Raw genomic sequence first — 21,580 nt, 5'->3', positions numbered from 1 at the left:
AGTCGTCTGTTTGACTCGCAAACTACTTACAGTTAGGGTATCTAGTTCGGAGTATGACTCCTTTTACCCCCACGCATCTCTTAACAGATATACGAAATTCAGCTCTCATTCAAACTCAACCACTATTCATAACTTTGAGAGAATTGTCTTTGAATGAGGCCATGTCTGCTTTTACATGTGGGTCCACCTTCACGTGAACAATGTAAAGCCCTTCCTTGATCAAAGCATCCCTGACAACCTGAGGTGCCTTGCGGCTATCGTCCAGTAACACCCCGTCCCCACCATAAGCTTTTGCCAAGGCTACGTAGTCTGGGCCACCGACGTCGCAACCAGCCGCATTTTCAAACCCAAAAGCTACCCGACCCATCACTTGATTGTCAAAGACGACACACAGCAGTTTATCACCGTCTCGTTTCATTTGTTGGAACGTCGCTAGCTCGACCAGCGTCATTTGGAAACCGGCATCCCCGGACAGAACAACGGCTCCCGCCGGACCGTCTCTTGCTAGAATACCGGCAATGGCCGCATTCAAGGCGTACCCCATGGTTCCCAAGTGTTCCGAATACAACGTCCGGGAACCCGCGGTGAGTCGTAAGCATAAGGATGCCCACAACGTAACGTCCCCCACATCTACCGCAATAACGGCCTCGCGAGACACCTTGTCCGTGCCGTTGCAATCCATCCGTGCGTCGGATAAGGCCTGCAGGACAGAGGCGGGATGGCAGTAGCCGTCCGAGTCTGGCGCACTATCGCATTCGAACTGAATGGGGCCGTCGCTCAGCTTGGCCAACTCTTTCCACTATCAGAGAGAGAGAGAGAGACAGAAAGGGTGAATATACAATATCAAGAATATCGCTGCAGAGAGACAACCGTGTCTGTTCAGTAGCGAATAACGTACGTTAGCCGCATGCATAGCTTGCCAAAGCCGATCGGTACGCCGTCTCATTTCGTCCGGACCCGTTTCTTTGAGTGCGGGCAATGTCAATTCCTCATTTTCGTCCATGACCGCGTCGGGATTGCCAAAAGCTGCGTAGCCGAATTCTTCCAACGTGTTCTCTCGACGATGATTGTGGAGACCATTGTTGGGATCCCTCTGGTGCGCCACGAGATTGCGCTTCTTCTCAACCTTGACCGACAAGGTTTCTACTCGTTCGGTCAACTGCGTGCAAATCTCGTAAATATCTCCCAAAATGGTGTGTTCCGCATTGTAACGGGTCCCGACCGCCATGGCATCGGGCTGGATTTCAATCAACTTGCGAATTTGCAAGCCGGCAGCGTTACAGAGCAACAAAGTTTCGTCTTCTACGCCGATACTGAGAATGCGATCGGAAGTACTGATCAAAGCGGCCGCTTTCTCCAATCCAGGTTTACCGTGCACTCCAATGACTCCGAACGAAAGCGGATGCGATTCGTCGACGATACCTTTGGCGTGCAGCCGGGTCAAGACGGGAGCGTTCAAAGCTTCGGCCAATTCCAGAATCGCTTTCGAAATATCGGGATGGACATCTCCACCGATCCCGTGACAACGCGCCCGGAGGCCTACCGCAATGACGTTACGGGGTTTGCGCTCTTCCGGTACACCCACGAGGGTTGCGGCGGCCTGATGGACGTACTCGGCATCCACCCGGGGCGGCCGCAATCCCACGTTCGCGTGGGAGGCACAAAAGTGTTTCAGCTTTAAAGGCGACGCGGCGGCCTGAATGTCAACGGGAATGGCCAGGTGCACACAGGTCCGACGGGACAAGGCCGTGGCGACGGCGTCCCGCAACAGGGGAATGGCGGAATCGGCCGACGTCGCGTCCTTGGACCATTCAATGCCGGCACCTGCAAACAAACGCGACTGATTGACGTCCTGGAACTCGGAGTAGCCAATCACGGAAGTGGGTTTCATCCCGGTAACGGCGAGAAGGGGGACCTTGTCCCACGCGGCTTCCAAGAGACCGGTGGTGAGATTGGTTGCGCCCGGACCCGACGTGGCAATGACGCAACCCAGCCCGCCCGTATACTTGGCGTGAGCTGCCGCCATGGTCGCGGCGTCGTGTTCGTTGCGGGCGTAGACCCAGCGCAGGGCTGGATGTGCGCTCACCGCATTGACCAACGGTACCAGCGCCCCACCGTGCCCGCCGTACACTACCCGACAACCCGTGTCGGCGCTGCAGAATAACAAAATTGATGCACCGTTGAGTCTCGTCGACATGAAGCGAGCTTCGTCTGGAACTGCTGGATTTTTGGATCCGCAACGAACTTACATGGCGTTGGCAATCCATTCGGAAACGTTTACTTCCCGCCCCTCATCCCCATCTTCACTACTCATGTTGATGGATTCCTGTCGCTGTATTGCTATTCCTATACCTCTTGACAAGGACTTATTCGAACGAGCAGCTGTAAAATACAAAATTCGGCGTGAGTCGCTACGAATTTCTTTAGAGGTAATGGCACGCGACTGGGAAAAAGCGTTCGTTGGGATTGGCAGTGAATTCCAGCAGTCTGCGCCGCGTTGGACCGACGAAGATGTTCGATGGGGAAACGGTTCGACTCGGAATCGGTGCGACTAAAATCTCTCGTAAGATTCAACATAGAATCGGTCCCGTATGACGTATGACTATGAATTGACAGAGACAGTCATGATTTGACAAGAATCAACACCTTTATCAAACTGCCCGTGCAATTGACAATCCCTCCCACCCACTCTTTCTTCTGATACGACTGTAGGCAACGATGAAGACGCAGCGCGGCGATCACACAAGGTCGGAATCGGGGGAACACGTCTCTACACAACCTCTCTCCTAAACTAATCTTCTCATCACCATCACCACTATGCTTGTCGGACAGAGGCTGCTGCAAATGTTCAAGCCGCTGAAATCACGCAATGAACGGGACGGCAAGCCTCTCCCGCACTGGGAATTGGTCCAAGACAAGCTGGTACCACCGCAACACCACAACGGCTCACAGCCAATTCCACACGCCACCGAACACGACACGGAGTCTATGTGGCGCGGCCTATTGACACGGGAAGAATTCCGGGTCCTGCGATCGCACGGTACGGAACGACCCCGCTCCCACCGGTACGATACGTGGTACCCCGACACCGGCTGCTTCGCCTGCCGTGCGTGCGGGTTGCCACTCTACGCGGCCCGGGCCAAATTTGATTCCGGCTCGGGATGGCCCTCGTTTGGAACGCATGTACAAGGTGCCGTTGCCACGACCGTGGAACAGTCCCCGGTGATGGGGAAACGCGTCGAAATTCACTGCGCCCGCTGTCAGTCGCATTTGGGTCACGTGTTTGCCGACACCAATACGGCCAAATGGGATCGACTCAAAACCTTCTCGGAGCGTCACTGTGTGAACGGTATTAGTCTCATGTACAGTAAGAACACGCTGTCAAGAGATTGCAATCCACACGCGACGGTATTGTCTTAAAAGCATCGTTCTGATGACGGTCGTTTGCCCCGGCCTTCTTTTGTTTTCACTAGCTGTAAATAATTGTTTTACCAGAAAATTCATAAAGGAGCAGTGCTATTTGTTTCATTGGATAAAAACTTTAGAAGCTAGACCATTTCTCGTCAACACGAAGCATTGGGAGCGGGTGGCAACAGTAATGCAATTAGGGTCCGTCCATTCCAACATAAAGGGCAGTAGCGCCCTGCCTTTTGGCGTTTTCTTGCGGCAACGTTTCCTTCTAGCCAGAGCAATCTAGGTTTTTTGAATCCGCTTGCGTACCCGCCGCACCTATCCATTCCTACTGTATGGACTGTCAATAGTTTCTGTAACTTATTACGGCACCGCACGTTCCAACCGAAGTCTGGATTTGGAAAGTATCATAGGTTTAGACGACGAGGATACCGTTTTGGCTGTAGAAAAGGCCATGGGGTCACCCGCAAGGCCCCCACTAGAACTCATGTCGTAAACAATTTCCAATCCTTCGGCAACATTGCCGTTTTCCTCGTTTTGGTTGATGATCCATTTCGTAAGAACACGTCGGGCCGAAATGCTCGGGATACCACGGGTGTCTTCCACCGTGACGCGTTGGAATTCCGAGCTCGTGACTGCCACAGCGTCACCATCAAGATTGTTGTATTCCGTTGATCGCTTGGTGGTCTTGATCTCTTTCCTCCCTCCACCTTCCTGATCGGTAGGGATTGTAATCCGCAGGTCGTTGGGATTGTTTACGCTCCATTCGTACGCGATTGGTACTCTGGTTTCGATCGTATCCCTCTCCGTCACGTTTGATCGTCGATCTCGCAAAGCGCGTTCCAGACTGACTTGATTGAATCCCCGGTCGGCCACGACGGCTTCCGGCTGGACGGACGTGAGGAATCGTACCGGATAGGACAAGATCAACGTGGTGGCGTCACCATTCGTGTAGAGGGTAACCTCGCGTCGCAACATCCATACACCTTGTAGCGTGGCGGGATAAAAGACATCGGAGGGACCGTATCCGGGAAAATTGGCGGCGCCCCGTCGGAAGGCTTCGGCCGGATTCCCGGCATCGGCCGCCACGGCATTCTGGGACGGCCCCGTGAGTAGTAGAGTGGGTGCCAGTATTCCTGCCGTGCATAGTTTACGACGAATGCCGTCGTCGACACGTTCGAGCGTGCGACGTGACGTACTCCTCAAGACGAGTGCCGATGGGGGCCGTCGCAGCCTCGACCGAGCGCTCCAGGATTCCACCAGGGAAAGAAACCACAGAAATGTCCCCACGCACACCGTAACACCGATTCGTCGGGGACGTTTCCTTTTCTCGTGCGCCATACTTTACCACTAGCTTGATTGAATGCCGAGGTTTATGGATAGGGGTCGGTTGCTAGGTAGGTAGGCCTCAGTGATGCCGTAGCGATACTGTCATTGACTGACGGTGAGAATGACACCGACCCCCAATCGACATTGACCGTGACTCCGACTCACAGTGGTAGTGAGCAAAGGGTTTCACTGTCACAAAATCACTTGTCCAAAGTTCAGCCGCCACATTTCGTTGGAAAGTGCGACACAGGGGCAATCTATGTCGCACTGCAACTTGCGAAATTGGGTGAAGTGTATCTAGAACTCCGCTGACGTCAGCTGACGTGTGGATCCCGCACGACATGCAAGTTGAAGTGAAATGCTGACATCACGTCCTTCGATGCCCCGAAGACCCGGACATTGCTGACGTTGCTGTTGGAAGACGCTTCGAACACGGTCGGTAATTCCGGATTTTGTCGGCAAATAGGAAAACGACAGATTGTCGGTCGGTTTGACCTCCTACTTATTTCGGAATTTCTCTGCCAGATACGACTGAAAGAGCCGTAAGGATTCCAGCCCAGCCAGAAATTCTGATTCTTTGCTGTGCTGGTTTTGAAATCGCAGTGAGAATCGTCCCAAACGAATGGAATGCGCCCCCTTTTCCAATCCTGATGATTCAATCATAAAAAAAAACAACTCTTCACGTTCTTGCGTGCCTATCATCACGTGCATCGGATACACACACACGGTGGAACTACTCAAATCCCACTACAACCATCTCTTTTGTATTTCCTTGACACCCTCTCTCCACTACTTGCGACCCACAGTGAGTGACAGTGACTCTGCCAATAAAAGTAAACAACATCGCACCATGAAAGCCTCGTGGAGACCCTCGACGGTTCCCCGTTGGTGTCTTCTCGCCGTGGCTTTGCATGCCATCGGTCTCGTCGAGAATCGTTCGGTTTCGGCGTACATTACATCCTACGGAGCCGTACCGGCCAAGCGTCAAGAAGCTTGGTTGCAGGAGCTCACGGTGGACTTGATCCGCAGCAAACCCGGTGAACTCACTGCCGACAAGGTGTCCCAAGGCCACGACATTATGTACGCCTGGTCTAACACGCGTACACCCCCACCGCAATCTCCGCGCGTTTCGGCATACGCTGCCCCTCTCGCCATGGAATCGCTCGTCAAACGACTCGTCGAAGAACGCATGGCGGGGAACGACGTCGCCGACGTGACCACGGCCGACTACAACTGCGTGTTGGAAGGCTGGGCTCGATCCGGAGCCGGCGTCTTTGCGGCCGAACGAGTGGAGCAAATATTACAGGCCATGCAGGATCAACCCAGTGAGACGCAGAAGCCCAATCTCTCGAGTTTCAAAGCTGTGCTGATGGCGTGGCGACAACAAGCTGGTTTGGATTACGCGCCGTACCGTTCGCAGCGCATACTGTCCTGGATGGTGGAACTCTACCAGCAAGGACGGAACGACAAGGCCTTGCCCGATGCGGATTGTTTCGATATCGTGCTACAAACGTGGGGACGGTCCACTCACGAACAGGCTCCAAAGAATGCGGAACAAGTACTATTCGCCATGGAACGCCTGTACGAAAGTACAAAGTTGGAACGGCTCAAGCCCCGGACGACCAGCTTCAACGCGGTACTGGCGGCTTGGTCCAAATCGTCGCAACCACAGGCCGCCGAGCGCGCCTCGGATGTACTGGCGTTTATGGAGCGACTCGCCTATCGCGATGGCGATTGGCAAGTCGCTCCAGACGCGGCGAGTTACGCCACGGTCATGGGGGCTTTGGCCCGTCACGCAAGTCAAGCGATTGCCGCACAAAAGGCGGACGAGATTCTGCAACACGCCATGGAAGGCTCCCAATCGCTACCAGCCAAGCAGCATCTGGTTCTCGATGCCATTTTGTTCAATACTGCCATGGGCTGCTGGGCGAAGGCCGGCGTCCCGGGTGCCTACCGTAAGGCGCGAGCTATTCTGGATCAGCAAATCACTCTGTACGAGAGTACGGGAAACGATGTAAGCAAACCGGACGTGTACGGTTACACATCCGTGATTGCCAGCTGCGCGGCCGAAAAGGATCCTACCGAGAAGGCGAACGCCTTTCAGGTCGCTCTACAGACCTTTCAACAACTACCTCAGCACGACGAACCCAATCACGTCACGTACGGCACCATGCTCAAAGCGATTGCCAAACTTTTACCACCCAATTCCAATTTGCGTCGTCAATGGACTCGCCGAGTATTTGATCAGTGCTGCGACGCTGGCTGCGTGGGCGACATGGTGATCGCGCGATTGCGAGAAGCCGCCAGTCCGGACGTGTTCAAGAGTCTCCTGCAGGGGCATTCCAAAAAATCTTTACCATCCTCATGGACCAGACGTGTGGAGGAAAAGAGCGACCCACGACGAAAGAAGACTTCCAAGCGCCCGGCGCAACAACACCATCGACGCAAACGCGCCGAAGTCTAAGAGACGAACAAGCCCCCTTGGTGTGCTTCCAACAACCAATTCAACCCATCCACCACCTTGCTCAACTTTGCCCCTAGTTCCATACAGACTATGCGGCCAAAACAACTCTGTACAACACACACATATATGTTTCTACACCTTTGCTTGGATACACACCCACGCACACACTCCTACACCTATAGACTTGTAACTTTAAACGATTTTGAATGACAAACGTTGCGTGTGTTGGTTGCGGGTAACACAGCCCGTTCGTTTTTAGTATTGTACCTACAATGCGTTGTTTTTCCTATACGATTGGGGTCCGTGCCCGATAGTCTACAACCATTAGGGACGGTTGGCGCAAGTGGAAGACTTGACAGTGAGTATGATTCTACGACTATCTTTAAAAAAAGGGTCCCGATGTTTGGGACGGTTGCGAGGTACTCCCGAACGATTGCTGGTGTGCGGGAGGTGGGAACCCCGAGTTGGCAGTGCCGTGATTCGCAACGGGAGGACCGGGCGTGTGCATTCCCAAAAAGTCGTGCGGTTGGTGGGATTGTGACGCCGTGGCGGGAGCTCCGTAGTGCATATCCAAAAAGTCCCCACTGCTGACGTGTGGTGTCGTGGGCGGTGCCGCGTCAAAGAGATCGAATCCGGGTGTGGATGGATGTCGTTGCGTGTTGGTGGTAGTAGTCGACGTGGTGCTGCTAGTGGTGGTGTGGGACGGTGGTGGTGGTGCGTGTCCGGATTGGGCGGTGCCGTGACTGACCGTGGTGGGTGCCGATGCCGTCCGGGGAGTAGCGTGAGTCCGGGATGTCGCTTCGGCTAGTAACTCGTCGTCGTCATCGTCGTCTTCTTCGACGCCGATGCGGGTGAGTTTGGCGACAATGGTGGATCGCCATACCGGAACGGCTTGTCGGTCGTCGACGCAGTCCATCCACACGGCCATACTGGTCTTGTCCCGGTCGGCTCCCGGAACGAGCGGACTCTTGAAGCGAAAGTGGTAGCGTCCCGGCACCGGCAAGGCTTGTTTGATCTGTCCCAGTGTCGGTGGATATCCCGGTTGACGCGGTTTGGGAGCCAAAAAGACATTGGGTTGTAACTCCGAATCCCCGTCTTCGGGAATGAAGTAGCTACCGAGTGAGTGAGTGCGTGAGTGAGTTAGTATCGCGTGAGTGAGTGAGTGAGTGAGTGAGAGCAGTATGCATATATTTTTGTGTGTGTGAATGAGAGCAGCAGTGCATTGCGGACACGGTGTGCACGAGCAACAACGCGGGTATCCGGCCCTACCGGCATTGTAACCTCGGACCAACGTACCGTATGGTCGTCATGGTAAAAACAAGGGCGCGTTTGGGAATGTGTGCTATTTTGTACCGATTGATTGCGTGTTCAATCGACTCTCTGTGTTTGTAGTAGTAGTAGGCAACCGGTTTGTGATGCCGGGGTGGGAACGAGGGCAATTCCAAGGAGCTAGCTAGCTAGCTCTCTCGGTACCGACTGTTCCAGTTAGTCGCGCACGAGAACGAGAGCGAAGGATGGTGGAGGAGCGTCGCGCCGTTGCGCGAGGAAGGAATGCCGCGTTGGGGCGACCGTTGGGAACGCCGGACTCGAACGTAGGGTAGGGCAATAAAAGGAGGGTAGGGGAACCTAACCAGACGCCCCCGGAGGAAGGTGGGGTGGGTTCAAAGGGTCGGTTCCCTAAACCCTACCCCTATCAGCACCTCACGGTGGTTCCCGATCGCCAAAGACTCGCGGATGGCGAACCCTTCGAAAGATTTCCCAGCACGATGTCTCGGTCGCGCCAACTTGCCGTGTTTCCACCCGCTTCGTGCGGTACGGATACCTACGGTATTGATATATATAAATTCATATATAGTACTTCAAATAGAATCAGTTCCATGTCGTCGCGGAGAACGGACGGTATCCATCCGTTAATATCCGGGACCGAGCTCCTCCTCCGTTTGGGTCGTGGAGACCCAAATTCCGGCAGTCTCCAACCGGTGGATGCCAGCAATCTGTAAACGAGAACGGGATTGGTAGAGGCTACTAACGTACCGGTACTAACAGGAACGGAAATAAGTGTCCGGAATTACAGTTACTGTTAGTGATTGACAATTTGACTGTGAGCCTCGATCGACGTCTCCCCACCCACCCCCCACCCTTTGTGTGGTGTGGTACACAGCACACCCGGAGGAAGAACCCGTTCGGGGGCTACGGACTTTCTCCCAAACGTCCGTGAGCGAGGCTTTCTCGCTCTCTCGCTCCAACCCAACACACCGCACACGCACACACACATACACAGTCCCGCCAGCCACAAGGTTGGGGAGGCGTTTGCGAACCCGCTGTGGAAGAGGACCGAGTCTCTCTTTCTCACTGTGTATGCCTTGTACTTGTTTTGACTGTACCTTTGTATACTTGTGTCAGGCAGAGGGTATTATTACTCTCACAATCCGTTGCGGGCGCGTCGACACACGTAGACACGCGATCGAGTCTTTTTTTCTCGTCCTCCCCGATAGGCTTCCTTACTAACCTGGAATTGATATCCAGAAACAACTCACCACTACGTGTTGGAGTGTGTTGGAGACGTCTCTGGCGTCTTGTTGGTTTCCTCGTCCGTCGACGGCTGCACGCCAAGGCTGAACGTGGTGTGTACCATGCCGTTCGGGGCGTCGTCGTCGTCGTCGTGGTGGAACGGTACCGTTAGGGACGACGCGTCACACCCATCCACCACCGTTCCGTACCGCCTGTCGTCATTGCACGTGGACGAGGACATTCAAAATGCCGCGGCGGGATTGTTGGGGATTGCGCACACGCACGTGCGGCGGGGCGAAGCCACGACGTTGTGGTCGCAGTCGTCAATGTGGGGATGGAAACCCGATGCGACCATGAACACGACAATGACGAACACCAGTACGACTACTGCTACAACAACTACTACGACAACAACTAACGACGCTCCGAGTCCGAGCACTCCGTGGGTTCCTTCGGGAGAGTGCCTTCGTCCGCACACCGCCGCTGCTATCCAACCGAGCGGTCCGTTGGCCCCTCCGCCCTTGTTTGCGTCTCCGGATCGACGGTCATCTCTCGGCACCACGAACGCCCACGCTGCTTCCAATCGGGTCCAACCCCAGCGAACCCCAGCTGCACAACAAGCTACGACAACCGCCCATGGTACCCTGTCCAACGGCAGTTGCTCCAGCACTAGTCCGCCGCCGCTCGTAATCGATGGTTTTCAAGTCGATGGTACCGCTAGTTGCCCAGTCGGGAGACGACCCCGGCCGCACCAGGTCCAACGAGTGTCTCCGGTACCTGTTCCACACCGATCCACATCCCAGGCGTCCAGCCACTCGAACAAGCCCCATACTGTACCATTACTACCACCACCATCACAACAATTACTACTACCACCACCACAACAACAACACTTGCCAAACTTTATCGACGGATCGATACGTGTCGGACGAACCGAATCGAATACCCGACAACCAGAGTCCGACGCACCGGTACCCTCGAATTTCCTGACGCCACCGCCGCAGTGTGTCGGGGCCACGCACTCGGGTCGCGTGGTCCAAAAGCCACTGACGTTTGCCGAAGAAATCTTTGGCAAAAATGGACGTCCACCCGTACTGCTACACCGCAACCACCCGAAGCGCGTCCTGACCAAACCGCAACTCCGCAAACTCATCGCGACGCATCAACAAAAGACCACGAAAGCCTCGGCACGCATCAGCGCAAACGTCGTCGTGCCACCACGCATCACTGTAGGCAACTCGGTCGCGCCCCCACCATTGCTCCGGATCAATTCCAACGTGACCGGACGCGTTGTCAAAAAACCGGTCAATTTTGCCGACGAAATTTTTGGAAAAAACGGACGGCCACCCGTCTTGGACGATGCCACCCTCGCACGGTTGGCCCGTGCGCGGACCACGACCGTCGGCCTAGTGCGGCCTAGCGGCGAATCCATTCACAACAACACCAGCAACCGCCGCACCAAAGATTCGCGCCGTCGCCGCCGTGACATTCGGACGGTGACCAGAGCGACTCCTAAAGCAGAGATCGATCCCGTTGTCACGGAGGAAAATTTAAACTCCCCACGCAAACGGCATCGTTCTCGCAAGAACGCAACGGATGAGACGGACACTACCAACGGATCACCACGCTCGCGGAGGAGATCTCGTGCGGATCGCGAGCCTGTGTCCGTGGATCGCGTCCCCTTTTACCCGGACACGGTTACGTCTAGGAGACGTGCTTCCAGGAAACCTAAATTGTTCGCTCAAGAAAGATTCGGGAAAAACGGACGCCCACCTTCCCCCGTACTTATTGCGGAGGCAGAACCCAGTGGGACGGTGCTCGTGTCGCCGAGACGCTACACGATGACTCCGCCAACCGAGGAGAAATCGCCGCGCACCGTCAGCGACTCGAGCATTGAAGCCGACGAAGGCAAAGTGCAGCGATCCAGTTTTGGCTCCGAACGTGAACACAGCGATGATTTGGAATCGAACGTCAACGTGGACTTGGGTGAGTCGACGGTAGTGGGCAATGCTACTCAAGGGACAAAAGACATTGAATCGGTCGTCGTGCCTGACGGAACGATGAGGGACCGAAACACACACGGTACGAAAATTGCCCGTTGGTTGCAGCGAAAACGTAACGAATGGGAGAGACAAAAATCACAATCCCGCGTATTGGGGTTGCCGTCGAATAAAATGGGATCGGCGTACGACTCTGCGCCACCGGATACGACCAACGAGAAGAGGTTGTTGTCGAAACATAAGAGCGACCGGGCCGGTAAAGAAAGCGTTAGACATATCAAAAATCTTGAGCCGGAACGCTGTGACTCTCGCTCTATTGTGTCGAAACAGGCAAACAAAAGTCTCGACAAGAGCATTTTTGACGAAGATTCCGTGGACAACACTGTTGCCGCTTCCGATCTTGTCGATAGCGAATCCGAAAACGGTCCTTCGATCGCCAAGTCAACAGATTCCCCAATCTCTGGTGGCTCTCGGCTACGACGAGGACTCTTTAAGAAAGAGAATGAGGACGCACAACCTTCTCATAAGAGAAGAGGTCGGAAACGTCCAGTCGATCTCGTAGTGGTTGGGGCACGAGTCGAAGTGTTTTGGAAAGAGGAACAGCAGTATTTTGCTGGGATTGTGATGAAACAGCGAGAGCACAAACGGGCGTTCTATGTCGAATACGATGACGGTGATAGAGAGTGGATAGACTTTGCGGCACACAAGTTTCGTCTGATCGAAAGCGTCACACACGATACGAGCAAGGCCAAGCGCAAGGCAGAGATATTGAATGCTCTCTGCAAAAAACGAGTTTCCGAAATTGAGTTAACAAGTAGCGAAACGAAGAAGTATGCCGCCACAGGTGGATTCCATGAGATCAATCCAATTGGAACCCGAGTAAAAAAGCTTCGTCGAGGTCGGAAGAAAGGGGTATCAATTCTGGACGACTCCAATAATGGAGAAGAAAATGATCCAGAGGACAACATTTATGGTATCACCGTCGGTTGCAGAGTTGCAGTATTTTGGGAAGGGGATAGAAAGTACTTTAACGGCTCTGTGACACGAAAACGTAGCGCCAATCGAAAAAACTTTTTCGTCGAGTACGACGACGGTGACAGCGAATGGATCGATTTTGACGACCACCAATTCCGCCTGTTTATTACGGATGAGAGGGACGAGGTACATACAGATACTGCAGAAGACTATGATGAAGGAGAAGCTCTTGACGATCTGAATGAGGAGCACGAGAAGGGAGATGCTTCTAAAGTGTCGATTGGGTGTCGCGTTGCCGTATATTGGGATGGCGACAATGAATACTACAAGGGGAAAATAATGAGCATAAAGAAGGACAAGAAGGCCTCGTTTTATTTGAAGTACGACGACGGAGAAGACGAATGGATTAATCTTCGCCGGCACAAGTTTGTTCACCTGCCGAAAAAGAAGTCCGGGGGCCGTCCGCAGAAGAAGCGAAAGACGGACTTTCGGTGAAGTGAGAAATAGGGGCTCGGCGCGGTACTCAAGCACAACTCTCATTGTTTAGCGAAACCTTGCTGTTACTATTGCTAGCTAGACGGGCTGCTCTCACACTGTAGAACTTATCTAAAGTATACCACATGGGATGCTAACGATTCCGTGGGCATTACTGAATGCGCGAAAGATCCCTTTCTCATTCTTGCTTTGGGTTTTTGCCTCGTCCTGGGAAAAGTGCTTACGTAGGTCCTTTAATCGTCGTCCACTTTGTTCCCGTACCGCCTTTGTTGCTCTTTATAGACTTCGTTAATATCTTTTCCTTCTAGTTCCTTTTCCAATCGTTCCATATCATCCTCAGTCGGCGCCTGGAGCTCGTTCGCATTGGGTGATTGGATCTCTGGCTTGACCGGGCTACCGTCGGATTTGCGGCGGGTACGGAATCCTTCCTCTCCACCCTGGTACATTTCCCCCTGAAAACCAATTAAGTTGTGCTTAATAGAGTCGGCGCCTTCTGCATCCCGGAAAGCCTTTTGTAATACCAAATCCGGCCGATTGTATGCCACTTCCATTTCCGAGTCACCCGGCGCGTACCAAATTTCCAACCTTCCACGGCTCGGATATAGCTCAATTGGCCGTAGATTGGCAGCGTGCTGTTCAATGAGAGGCCACTGTCTAGCAATGACTTGTTCGACCGAGACATCGGAGATTCGAGCCACCTTACCGACAAACCAAAAGACTTCCGAGTTTGGCTCAGGCACATACACATCGTTGGTAACTTCGGGACCGCCGGCTTCGCGAATGGCAACAAAATTGTGATGTTGGCGTTGAATGTTGCGCGGATTGTACTGCATATCTGGTTTGGCAGGAATTCTTCCATTCTGATTACTGTCGTCGTCCTCCGCAAGTATAGCGTCCCAATCTTTCGAGGAAAGAGCAAGGGCGGGCGCCCTTCGTCGCGACGGTGAAATCAAGGCCTCGTGCCTTGGCGGAGGAAGCAGTGCGATTTGTGAGCGCGTTTGCGCTGGACCTATCGCAATCCACGGCGAAAAGGCACAACCGGTAGCAATCAGCCCTAGCAGCGAGTAGGCAAGCCTCATGGTGCAGCAATCTCTTTCTTTCGTTGTGTCGGCTAGCGGGACCTTCACCGATGAAGAAGTCCGTGTTAGACCTGCCCACTTTGACCTTTGTCAAGATGCTGCAAACTACCTTGTACTTGGATGAATCGATCGTGAATTACCTACCTTGTCCTGTTAACCCGTGAATAGACTTGATTGGTCCTTACTGTCACAATCAGTACTAAAATGGCATATAGTTGACTGTATATGCTGCTGTCCTGAAGATGCCTACCTACCTGTCTGATCTATCAATTCGCACTTACTGTTAACGTAAGTTACCTGTAAGTAGAAGACTCGTCTGTCCACCTGTTCTTTTAGGCGACAGTCAACTCAGAAGTACGCTAACCAAAAGGCGCCACACCTCTGATGTCTTCGTCTCTTGTTGGCCGTCAGGCCGTGACATGAGCGTGAATGAAGTGATGGCTCGCCGATGAAGTTTGTCGACGATTCTGGTTGAATGTGATGAATCCACCGATTCGTTCCTCCGAAACTCTACGACGAACTTCATTGGAGAGGTGGCAAACGTTGCAATCTTTCGAAATACGGTGATAGGCATTGATAGCTCCTCGGAAACACTTTTTTGCCGGTTTTATCTGGTTTGCAAGCGGATGAGACCATATCCGACGATTGCCTTGATTTCGGTTTTTCTTTCGGCGGCGACTCGTATTTCGGCCACTTCCTCTCATCAAGCAAGTGCACTTCCTGTCAAAAAGGGAACGCATGTCCCGGACTCTCCGAAGTTGTCAAAGCTATATATCATGGCCAAAACCAAGAGTGTATCCTCGTCCTTCGACCCCCCTCGGGGAGGCAGTACTGTTGCGCCAACTACACCGTTGGCAACCGGCGGTGCGCTCCGCAAAGTGCGACAAGCCGTCTTTCCCATCTACGGAAACCAAGAAGTCACCAAATTTCTGCTCATCGGATCCATTAAATTCTTTATAATCTTGGCACTCACGCTCACGCGTGATACCAAGGACACGTTGATTGTCACGCAATGTGGTGCCGAAGCGATTGCCTTTCTCAAAATATACGGGGTGCTACCCGCAGCGACCGCATTTATCGCGCTCTATTCCAAAATGTCCAACGCCATGGGCAAAAAAATGCTATTTTATTCCACTTGCATTCCTTTCTTTACCTTTTTCGGGCTGTTTGATGTTTTCATTTACCCGAACGCGGAGCGACTGCACCCTAGTTTGGAAGCCGTGCAGGCAATTCTCCCGGGCGGTGCCGCATCTGGCGGCATGGCGGTTCTGGCCAAGATTGCGACACACTGGACATCCGCCTTATTTTACGTCATGGCGGAAATATATTCTTCCGTATCGGTGGGGCTATTGTTTTGGCAGTTTGCGAACGACGTCGTCAACGTGGATCAGGCCAAGCGCTTTTATCCATTATTTGCTCAAATGAGTGGCCTCGCTCCAGTTTTAGCGGGCCAGTATGTGGTACGGTTTGCCAGCAAAGCGGTCAACTTTGAGGCATCCATGCATCGACTCACGGCGGCCGTAACATTTGCTGGTATTATGATTTGCATCTTTTACCAACTCAGTTCGTCATATGTGGAGCGAACGGAATCAGCAAAGCCAGCGGCAGATAACGAGCAGTCTATCAAACCGAAAAAGAAGAAACCCAAAATGTCCATGGTTGAATCGGGGAAATTTCTCGCGTCAAGTCAGTACCTGCGTCTAATTGCCATGCTGGTGCTGGGATACGGCCTCAGTATTAACTTTACCGAAATCATGTGGAAAAGCTTGGTGAAGAAACAATATCCAGACCCGCTAGATTATCAACGATTTATGGGTAACTTCTCGTCAGCGGTTGGTTTGAGCACATGCATTGTTATTTTCTTCGGTGTGCACGTGATCCGTTTGTTGGGGTGGAAAGTCGGAGCGTTGGCTACACCTGGGATCATGGCCATTCTAGCGTTACCCTTTTTTGCTTGCATTTTGTTGGGTTTGGATAGTCCAGCACGATTGGAGATCGCCGTAATCTTTGGAACAATTCAGAGTTTGCTGAGCAAAACCTCCAAGTATGCCCTTTTCGACCCTACCACACAAATGGCTTATATTCCTCTGGACGACGAATCAAAGGTCAAAGGAAAAGCGGCAATTGATGTTTTGGGATCGCGGATTGGAAAGAGTGGAGGCTCACTGATCCAGCAGGGCTTGGTCTTTGTTTTTGGAAATATCATTAATGCCGCACCTGTAGTAGGGGTTGTCTACTACAGTGTCCTTGTTGCGTGGATGAGCGCAGCTGGCCGACTAAGTGGGCTTTTTCAAGCACAAACAGAAATGGATAAGGCCGACAAAATGGAGGCAAAGACCAACAAAGAAAAGTAGGCTGTTGAAGATTCTAAATCTCATTGGGCGATTCAGTTTCCATACTGCTTTTGGTTTAGAAACCCTCAAAGAGGTTTTGGTCTTTAAGAGAGAGTGGCGGGTATTTTTCTATCGTCTTGTCGCCTACATCACTCCAATCCGCAAAATTGCTTGTATCTAGCGCATCTCTGCATTCTGGCACCCAGGGAGCAACTAGCTCGCGCTTTCGAAGTCGTTCAAGGTCGAAGCGTTCCAGCCATTCATGCGCAAACAAGTCGTCCTCTCCTCCAGCTAGTGACCCTAGCCGCTGGTTGGGGTCTTTAATGAGCAGCTTTTCGATGAAATCTGCAGCTATTGCGCTTGCTTCGTCAGGGTATGGGTAGTGATCTTGTACGATGGACTTGTACAGCGTTGTCTGGTCCATTCCTTCCTCGAAGAAAGGATTCAAACCTGTTAGGGCTTCATACGTGATAACTCCTAGTGCCCAGTGATCAACCGAACAGCTGTGTCCACGACTCGTGATCATCTCCGGCGACAAATAGTTACTGCGAAAAGACACAGACAATGAGAAAGACTTAACGGAACTGCAAAGGATCAGCAAGCTAAACCTCGACTTACGGTGTGCCACAGAGAGTAAACGATTTTTCCGGAATGTATTTAGCATATCCAAAATCAATCAGTACTGGATAACCGGATTTGTCGATTACCACGTTTTCAGGTTTAAGGTCTCGAAAGGCGATGAACCTGCGATGCATATAAGCGAGAGCCTCCGCAATAACGCAAGCGTAAAATTGGCAATTTTCCTCAGGTAAGCCATCATGGTCATCGGCGTGGATAGCATTGAAGAGCTCTCCTCCTTGTGCATAGTCCAGAAGCATGTATAGAAAGTCAGTGTCCTGATGCGTTTTGACGAGGTTCGAGATGAATGGGTGACGAACTTGTGACATTATTTCCTTTTCACGAAGGACTGTATCGGCCTGTCCTCCTTCAATAAGTTCAAACTTCGCTTGGATTTTGAGTGCATACGGTGTAGAACTCGATTCACTTTCAGTTACGAGCCAGACCTGCCCAAAATTACCTTCCCCTAAGATCTGATACTTACGCAAAGCTTCCAATTTTAGGCTTGGAAGCTCCGCAGTAGTGGAACAGCTGTAAACTTCCTCTTGAGCTGCTCCTTCTAGGAATTCTGTGTCGAATACTTGTCGAAAGCTGGCAAGGGTCAAGACACCGATGACGCAAACACTCTTGCATGTTGCTTGATAAATTGAGTTTTTTGGCAATGGAATTTTTTCCAGGCCAAAGTAGCCGTCATCCGAGACTTCTCGCTCAAAGTTGCTGGACTTGAGCAAAACCTTTCCCTCTCGAACGAAATAGAGTGCCGGCTCTATATGTTTACCTTCCTTGAATATGTTTTTACCTTCTTTGAAAATTCTATTGGTGATCATACTCGCAAGACTTGTAATTTGAGATGGCTCCAAGTTTGCCTCTGATAGAGCCTTGACTCCTGCAAGCTTGCGCGTATCCTGTGCTTTGAGAATCAGCTTCGACATCTTGCCCAATACTTTGTTGAATGTTATGAATTTGATCTTGAATGCCATGCCCTTTTTTGTGCTGCTTACATTTGCTTCACAGGGCTCAGACTTTGCGAGAGCTCTTTCACCAAAATACTCTCCGGGGCCTAAGGTAACATCCTCATACACGGTTGAGCCCATTGAAATATCTCTCACAAGGACTTCGCCTTCCTCGAGAATAAAAAAGTCTTCTCCAACATCACCTTTTCGGATAAGAAGTTCCCCTCTCTCGAAAAACATAGGTGTCATGGCCATTGCAAGTTTTTTCAGATCGGAATCCGTCAAATCTTTCAAAAAGATGACTTTCCTTAGGATCGCAATCTTTGAATCTTCCGATTTTTCAGCCTGTGATTGCAAAATGGAGCTGAATATTTCTCTCTCAACTCGAAAAACAGAAGTCCTTTCAAGTGCAACAACAGTTGCTGCACGCGGACTGGAGTAAATTAACGCCAATTCTCCGAAGCTGGACCCACCACCGGCTGTTCCGACCTCTATACCGTTGACTTCAAAAACAACAGCGCCTCTTTCAATGATATAGAAATAATCAGCGGGATCGCCTTGTTCCGTGATTTTTTCTCCCTGTTCAAACGTCTTTCGATCAAATGCCGCGATGAAAGGTGTTAACTGCTGCCTGGTCAGATCCTTAAAAACGAAGTTCTCCTCTAGAGCCGTTTGGATTACGTCACTCTCCAAAGTACTTCGGGTAAACTTGGGCGGTGCTCGCGTTGACTTTATGGGCTGTCGCCTATATACATTCTCCGGTACATTTCCAACGGCGGAACACATACCATCTCGGGAGGATTTTCTCCGAATCAGGCCTCTTGATCGATCCTGGCAGTCGGGCAATGGTGCCAGCGTCGATAATTCCGGTGCTTGCTCCGGTACTTCTGGTGAAGTTTCAATTTCTTCTAGCAGATTTCTCCTCGATTGGTCTTTCTCTCGAACGAGTTCCTTTCTCATTTCCAGCTTTTCTGTTCTTGAAATTGGCTTTCTCGGCCTAAATACGCCATCTTTTCTCGTCAAGGCGACTCTTACTACATTGGGCATGTTTTCCGGTGGAAAACTGACGCTTTGGTCAAACAAGCGTATGCGGTCTTTGATGCTTTGTTGCTGTTCTTGTTCCATCGTTGTGACTTTCTGTTTTGGAGCCAGAGTTACTTGTGTTCAGAACGGGTTCGAATGAGAAGATGCCCGAAAATCTCTCCTTCGAGCTCTACTGTTTCTTCGGCAACAATCAAGAAGCAAAGGAAAGAGAAGGACGCGGTGGGGCTGACATATAGTTGGTGGGTCTCAGCCGACGAAGCTTCGTGTTGCGTTCGACAACTAGCCATTTCTCAGTTTTGCGGCCTTGGTCTTTCTCAAACCGCAAGAGTCATTGTTATCTCATTCGTTGGCACTTCACAAGAGATAGATAATTACATGCGGTAAATCGTCAGTGAAGGCTGGGCTTTGTCACGTCATCATTGCATGCCTCAATACAGACAGAATAATACTTATTTGAGTGACATGACTTCCTTGGATCCAGACAGAATACTACTTATATCAGTGACGTGACGTCCTTGGATTCAGCTTATGTTCGAGTGTATCGGACCTCACAAGTTGCGCTGACAGTTAAATAACTATAAGTAACGCTTTGGTAGTCCTTTACATTTAACAGTAAAATAGCTACGATCATGACTACTACCTATAAAAACCATCTCTACGTCCAGTTCGTCACAGATCCCTTGCATCGTCATCCGTCATTCGTCCGCCTAGCAGTAAGTGTTTCTCGTTTACAGTCAGTGCGCCCGAGGCTGACAGTGAGAGAGAGCAGGGTTCAACGAGCTTCTAAGTGGATCCAAAACTGTGGCAACTCATGTCCAGAAACGTTCGAGAGCTGCTTTGAAGTCCATTTTTTACGTGCCCCCGATTATTTCGTAAGTGTTGTCACGCACAGCACAGCACAGCGCAGCTTGCACTTACTGAAGCTGCTGAACGACGTCGAAATTCGAGACGCAACTCGCTAGTTACTGAGTTCAGTTTTTCTCTGAGAAATGCACACCTTACTTCAGCACTTCTGTGAACAGCTTAAGGCGTCGGTTTGGTCTGCACCTGCTGGCTGTGTTGTTCTTGCCATTGTGTTGTCGCAATTCACTCTGTTTTTGGACGATCGCTATACTCAAGATGCTTCAGGATGGTTTTTCATTACGAATTCCCAGGGGATGTCCGATTTGCTTTCTACCATCGCGACTTCTTCTCTTTCCTTAGCAGGTCTATCGTTTTCTAGCATCATGGTGACCATGACGCTAGCTTCCGGGCAGTTCGGCCCACGGTTGTTGCGAAATTTCATGAAGGATAGGACGAGCGGATACACGCTTGGAACCCTTATGGGAACGTATACATACTGCCTGTTTATTATTCGTGGACCACCAGTGGAAGAGGTGGACGACAAACCTTTTGCACCGCAGATTTCGGCGTTCGTAGCGACAGTCCTTGCACTACTCAGTCTCGGAATTTTTATTAGATTTGTGCAGCATACGCTTCTAATTATTCAGGCAGAGAATGTCGTTGCTGATGCACATCTTGGCCTTCTTGAAACTATTCGAAATGTATTCCCCAATCCCGACGACGGAAAGGTACAAGAGCGCATACATGATCCGGACGACGATGAAGGTTGGCCAATCAAGTCTGGGAGGAGCGGCTACGTCCAAGCCATCGACAAGATGTCCTTGGTGCAAATTGCGTCTAGTGAAAGTGCCAAGCTGTACTTGTGGGTCCGTGCTGGAGACTTTATCTCTTCCGCTGAGACAATTGTACGTGTTATAGAAGGGGAACCGGAAGAAAAACTGACAAAAGAAACAATACAAAGAATCCAGCAGTGTATTTATGTCGGAAGAAATCGCACTTCAGAACAAGATTATGAATATGGCATTCGGCAGCTTGTAGAGGTTGCCTTGCGAGCACTTTCGCCAGGGATAAACGACCCTTACACAGCCATTGACTGTATCGACTACCTGGGGTCGGGGCTGCAGACAATCTTTGAACGCCAATTACCTCAGTCGGTTTACCGTGATGCGGAGGACAGCATTCGAGTGATTTGGCACGTCACTGATTATGAAGGACTTGTCTGCGCGGCCGTTGACCAAATTCGTCAGTCTGCGCGAACAAATTGCGCCGTTTCGTGCCATCTGCTCAAAATGCTGAAAACTACTGCGCTCGTAAGTGACCGCGAAGACCAGCGACGCGCCCTCTTAAGGCAAGCTACAATGGTCAAGCGTGACACAACCCCCGCAATGTTCAATGATCATGACAAAAACGCCATTGAAACCCGATACAAAGCTGTAGTCAAAGCTTGCCGACTTCCTGATCCAGAGGACACCAAGAGTGACGTGAAATCCAACAAAAAAACGCGAGAAGCAACAGAATAAGCACA

The 21,580-nt window shown here is 51.5% G+C and overlaps 11 protein-coding genes across 11 annotated transcripts; 5 read left to right on the top strand and 6 right to left on the bottom strand.

Annotated features, from left to right (window-relative positions):
• Positions 1-3: 3 nt before the first annotated feature.
• On the bottom strand, positions 4-2,418 carry PHATRDRAFT_54355 (carboxylyase). Its single transcript, XM_002179151.1, has 3 exons — positions 2,250-2,418; positions 899-2,153; positions 4-799 (listed from the first exon to the last, which is right to left on the bottom strand). Exons 1-3 carry the CDS (start codon positions 2,312-2,314, stop codon positions 116-118), a joined length of 2,004 nt encoding a protein of 667 aa, XP_002179187.1. The 5' UTR covers positions 2,315-2,418; the 3' UTR covers positions 4-115.
• Positions 2,419-2,979: 561 nt separating this feature from the next.
• PHATRDRAFT_7666 (predicted protein) lies at positions 2,980-3,369 on the top strand (the record flags this gene model as incomplete). Its single annotated transcript, XM_002179371.1, has 1 exon — positions 2,980-3,369. A coding segment is annotated over one exon (390 nt), but the record flags the coding sequence as incomplete, so codon positions are not given.
• Positions 3,370-3,774: 405 nt separating this feature from the next.
• On the bottom strand, positions 3,775-4,976 carry PHATRDRAFT_45150 (predicted protein; the record flags this gene model as incomplete). Its single annotated transcript, XM_002179150.1, has 1 exon — positions 3,775-4,976. The coding sequence occupies exon 1, from the start codon at positions 4,750-4,752 to the stop codon at positions 3,775-3,777; it is 978 nt and encodes a 325-aa protein (XP_002179186.1). The 5' UTR covers positions 4,753-4,976.
• A 443-nt stretch (positions 4,977-5,419) lies between these two features.
• Positions 5,420-7,247, top strand: PHATRDRAFT_45149 (predicted protein). Its single transcript, XM_002179370.1, has one exon. The coding sequence runs from the start codon at positions 5,591-5,593 to the stop codon at positions 7,202-7,204; it is 1,614 nt and encodes a 537-aa protein (XP_002179406.1). The 5' UTR covers positions 5,420-5,590; the 3' UTR covers positions 7,205-7,247.
• A 339-nt stretch (positions 7,248-7,586) lies between these two features.
• PHATRDRAFT_45148 (predicted protein) lies at positions 7,587-8,514 on the bottom strand (the record flags this gene model as incomplete). The annotated part of the gene is made up of 2 exons (XM_002179149.1): positions 7,587-8,316; positions 8,501-8,514. The coding sequence occupies 2 exons, from the start codon at positions 8,512-8,514 to the stop codon at positions 7,587-7,589; spliced, it is 744 nt and encodes a 247-aa protein (XP_002179185.1).
• A 1,323-nt stretch (positions 8,515-9,837) lies between these two features.
• On the top strand, positions 9,838-13,253 carry RAT1 (ribonucleoprotein associated TUDOR protein; the record flags this gene model as incomplete). Its single annotated transcript, XM_002179369.1, has 1 exon — positions 9,838-13,253. One exon carries the CDS (start codon positions 9,838-9,840, stop codon positions 13,183-13,185), a length of 3,348 nt encoding a protein of 1,115 aa, XP_002179405.1. The 3' UTR covers positions 13,186-13,253.
• A 165-nt stretch (positions 13,254-13,418) lies between these two features.
• Positions 13,419-14,335, bottom strand: PHATRDRAFT_45146 (predicted protein; the record flags this gene model as incomplete). The annotated part of the gene is made up of 1 exon (XM_002179148.1): positions 13,419-14,335. Exon 1 carries the CDS (start codon positions 14,262-14,264, stop codon positions 13,419-13,421), a length of 846 nt encoding a protein of 281 aa, XP_002179184.1. The 5' UTR covers positions 14,265-14,335.
• A 388-nt stretch (positions 14,336-14,723) lies between these two features.
• Positions 14,724-16,618, top strand: NTT2 (nucleotide transporter 2; the record flags this gene model as incomplete). The annotated part of the gene is made up of 1 exon (XM_002179368.1): positions 14,724-16,618. Exon 1 carries the CDS (start codon positions 14,891-14,893, stop codon positions 16,616-16,618), a length of 1,728 nt encoding a protein of 575 aa, XP_002179404.1. The 5' UTR covers positions 14,724-14,890.
• Positions 16,619-16,745: 127 nt separating this feature from the next.
• On the bottom strand, positions 16,746-17,718 carry PHATRDRAFT_11631 (predicted protein; the record flags this gene model as incomplete). The annotated part of the gene is made up of 2 exons (XM_002179147.1): positions 16,746-17,142; positions 17,216-17,718. Coding segments are annotated over 2 exons (900 nt in total), but the record flags the coding sequence as incomplete, so codon positions are not given.
• A 414-nt stretch (positions 17,719-18,132) lies between these two features.
• Positions 18,133-18,846, bottom strand: PHATRDRAFT_11563 (predicted protein; the record flags this gene model as incomplete). The annotated part of the gene is made up of 1 exon (XM_002179146.1): positions 18,133-18,846. A coding segment is annotated over one exon (714 nt), but the record flags the coding sequence as incomplete, so codon positions are not given.
• A 1,252-nt stretch (positions 18,847-20,098) lies between these two features.
• PHATRDRAFT_45143 (predicted protein) lies at positions 20,099-21,575 on the top strand (the record flags this gene model as incomplete). Its single annotated transcript, XM_002179367.1, has 1 exon — positions 20,099-21,575. The coding sequence occupies exon 1, from the start codon at positions 20,202-20,204 to the stop codon at positions 21,573-21,575; it is 1,374 nt and encodes a 457-aa protein (XP_002179403.1). The 5' UTR covers positions 20,099-20,201.
• Between the last annotated feature and the right edge of the window lie 5 nt (positions 21,576-21,580).

Source organism: Phaeodactylum tricornutum, chromosome 6 (genome assembly GCF_000150955.2).
Source record: "Phaeodactylum tricornutum CCAP 1055/1 chromosome 6, whole genome shotgun sequence".
Classification (NCBI taxonomy): Eukaryota; Bacillariophyta; class Bacillariophyceae; order Surirellales; family Neidiaceae; genus Phaeodactylum; species Phaeodactylum tricornutum.
The sequence above is the reverse complement of the archived record's forward strand: the minus strand, read 5'-3'. Positions and strand labels throughout refer to the sequence as shown.

Bases quoted from the DNA above. Each gene is read 5' to 3' on its own strand.
- PHATRDRAFT_54355 (XM_002179151.1), bottom strand. From the start codon at position 2,314: ATGAGTAGTGAAGATGGGGATGAGGGGCGGGAAGTAAACGTTTCCGAA. The intron at 2,154-2,249 runs GTAAGTTCGTTG...GTTATTCTGCAG, and splicing joins GAATGGATTGCCAACGCCAT to CGCCGACACGGGTTGTCGGG. The intron at 800-898 runs GTACGTTATTCG...TCTCTCTGATAG, and splicing joins AAGCTATGCATGCGGCTAAC to TGGAAAGAGTTGGCCAAGCT.
- PHATRDRAFT_45149 (XM_002179370.1), top strand. From the start codon at position 5,591: ATGAAAGCCTCGTGGAGACCCTCGACGGTTCCCCGTTGGTGTCTTCTC.